A 3,156-nucleotide genomic window follows, 5' to 3' on the forward strand; every position below is an offset into this window, starting at 1 on the left:
TATATTAGAATTATAAATTGAGCAAAATTTTTTGAAAATGTCTATTTTATACCTGAAAATAACCATAATTAAAAACACATAGGTTCAATAAGGAGATTTTTCCCAAAGTTGCCTAATTATAAAAACCACCTCTCATTAAAAATACAGGTTCTGTATCTCTTCCACAAATCTACTGAATGAAATCTTTATGGGATTGGTCTAAGAATCTGTATGTTTAAATCTTCCATTCTTGTCACCAGAAAATAGCACATTAGAACAAAGCTTCCTGAACTTTTTAATGAACACATGAATCACTTAGTAATATTGTTAAAATGTAGATTCTGATTCAGAATAAGCATTTGGCTTAAGATTCTCCCTTTGATAAGTTCCCATGTGATTCTGATGCTTCTGGTGCATGGATAACCCCTAAGTACAAAGAGTATAGATAACCTCTGAGTCCAGTACAGCAGCTATAAACCACAGTAGTTATTGAGCACTGGAAATGCAGCTAGTCTGAAGTGAGATATGCTCTAAGTATAAAATATAATACATACTGAGTTTTTAAGATTTTTAGTACCAAAATTAAGACTAAACTTTTTCATTAATATTGATTACAAGCTAAAATGATATTTTGAACATTTTGAGTTAAAATGTTATTAAAATTATTTTCACTTTCTTTTTACTTTTCATAATATGACCACTAGAAAAATTTAAATTACATGTGTGGCTTGCATTATATTTCTATTTCGGACAGTGCCAATGGAGACTAAATCACATATTGAGCTAAGAAAACAGAATAATATGCATTAGAAAGATTTTCAATAATAAGGGCTGAAACAAGGCTAAAAGAGTCCGATTAAATATTTCAGTTACTTTAGATTTTTATCAAGCCAGCATGCTTTCTAAAGATAACAGTATAGATTTACTCACCTAAAATGGTTTCATCTGTTCCAAAATGAGCCCGGTAAAATAGGACCATCTCCAGCCAGTAAACATGGTAAACGACAATGAGAATCACCACAAGCAGGACCGTGACTCCAAAACCACATGCCAGTTCCACTGTGTATCTTGGAGCTACCACTGGAGTAAACAGCAGAGAAACAATTGATTTCTGCGTGGTGATCAAAGCATCCTGCAAACAGCTGGATAATCCAAGCAGCTGAGCCATGCAGCTAATTTATATGTATGGACAAGCAGAGGTAACATGGTAGGGGTTAGACACTATGTTTTAATACTGGACTGTGTAATATGTAGTTTTTTGTTTCCAGCAACTGGCAGAGAAGGCCCTTTTTAACTATTAGATGATTTAAAGAGACTTTGATGATATACAAATTGAAACAGAATCTTAGTATTGGAAAGGATTTAAAAAGCAATCTAATTCAATTTACAATCTGATACCTGAATATTCTCAAAAGTATTTTTGGAAAGTATAATTCCATCCCCTACTTGTCCATCTCTTGAGATAGAATCCTTACTATTGCCTGGATCAGCCCATGATTATCGGTAGAGTTTTAATTGTTAGAGCAGTTAAATGGAGCAAAACTCTTAATGTGTTTCCTTCTATTAGTCTTAATTTCATTCTCTGGTCCAGTGCCATATAGAAGAAATTTAATTCCCTTTCCTTTATATTTGGAAATAAGGCTGAAAAATCTTCTTTTCATTGGGTAAAAACAGAGGGCTTCTACCAAATGCTGAGTATGCTTGGCTCTGAAAGTATCTCTTAGGTCTACAGTTCTAGGATATACATTCCAAAGACTGACTTGCAATATCCAGGTATAGACAGATTTTATTATATTGTAATTTGTCTACAAGCTTGCTTCTCCATTCTCTCTCTTATTACCCACTAAAACATATATTTGCAGTCTTCTGGGTAGAGACTATGTCTTCATCTATCCTATCCCTAGAACATCAAGAATCTGAATCAGCATTTCCAGATGTAATGTATGCTTCTAGGATATTTTTTAAAAACCTAATTCTACACAATTATCAGCAACTTCATTTGGCTGCCTTATTAGCTTGATAATAAAGCTTAAGAATTTGAAGAAGGAACAGAATATTCAGAATATCTGAAGCAGGAGTGGCTTAAATTATGTATTAACTGATTAGACAGTTACTTGTTGACAACTACCATTTGCTAGAAGCTGTTGGAGTTACAATGGTAGATAAGACAGAGTCTCTGTATTCTTAGGCCTAATATTCTAATGTAGGGAAATAAATAAGAAAATAAATAAATAAGACCCTAAATAAGATACATAAAAATATAACCACACCAAAGGATATCATAATAATAATTTTTAGATAATGATCAGTGTTAGGGTAATGTGATGGAGGTGAAATAAACTAGGGTAATGTGATGGAGGTGACAGATGGTTGGGGCAGGAAAGGTGTATTAAGTAGGATGGTGAGAAAAAGCTTTTTGAGCACCTGAACACTGTAGGTGGTAAGCATTTGCTGAGACAAGGCATAGAAGAATTTTGTGTATAGTTGGGCTTATTGAGACTCCCTGACTCCAAAGTCCAGAGACCTTTGCATAACACTACCATGAAGTTCCATTACTGATCATACACCAGTGGAAAAATCCCTTTTAAAACAGGTATCTTCCAAAGGGAAAATGGTAAGCAGCCTGGAGTTGCATCTAAAGTTCTCTAATTAAAGGGCAAATCACAGTTTTGAGTTCATTACCTTAAACTCAGGATAAGAACCCTGCTGCAGATATAGCCTGGAACTCACCAGTGCAGAATTATCATTGGGTATTTTTGCACTCATTCCATGACTAATCGTGCTTTAAGAAAACTCCATCATAAAATGCCAGAAGCTATGTCAGTGAGGTTGTTGAGAATTTACTAAGTTCAGTTTGGGTAGCTGGCATGAAAACTGCTGTGTCCTTGGTATTTGGAGTACCTGTTATGTTAACAGTACACTGGGGTAATTCCCACTGTTCAACTTCATTATTTGCTCAGTTATTTTGGCTCCCTCTGGGTAGGCATTTTGTAATAAAGAGGAAGAAAAAGAGGTCAGTAGACAAACTTACCTGAAATGGATTTTTTAAAATATCAATAAATATCTTGCTTAACGATCAAGAGATCAATTATCCTCATAAATTTCCCTCTGCCACATTCATTTCATTACTGCCTATTTTATTACTAGTGGGGCTTTTAAATTTTGTTTTGTGTCATA

At 34.2% G+C, this 3,156-nt stretch overlaps 1 protein-coding gene across 3 annotated transcripts in view; it reads right to left on the bottom strand.

Moving 5' to 3' along the window:
- IL1RAP (interleukin 1 receptor accessory protein) overlaps positions 1-3,156 on the bottom strand; it is a 134,129-nt gene that overhangs the window by 25,781 nt on the left and 105,192 nt on the right. For all 3 annotated transcript variants that reach the window (XM_011381528.2, XM_023525770.1, XM_023525772.1), the window contains one exon: positions 910-1,059. In XM_011381528.2, coding sequence (XP_011379830.1) covers positions 910-1,059 — 150 coding nt within the window. The remainder of the gene's footprint in view (positions 1-909; positions 1,060-3,156) is intronic.

Source organism: Pteropus vampyrus, unplaced genomic scaffold, assembly GCF_000151845.1.
Source record: "Pteropus vampyrus isolate Shadow unplaced genomic scaffold, Pvam_2.0 Scaffold14, whole genome shotgun sequence".
Lineage (NCBI taxonomy): Eukaryota > Metazoa > Chordata > Mammalia > Chiroptera > Pteropodidae > Pteropus > Pteropus vampyrus.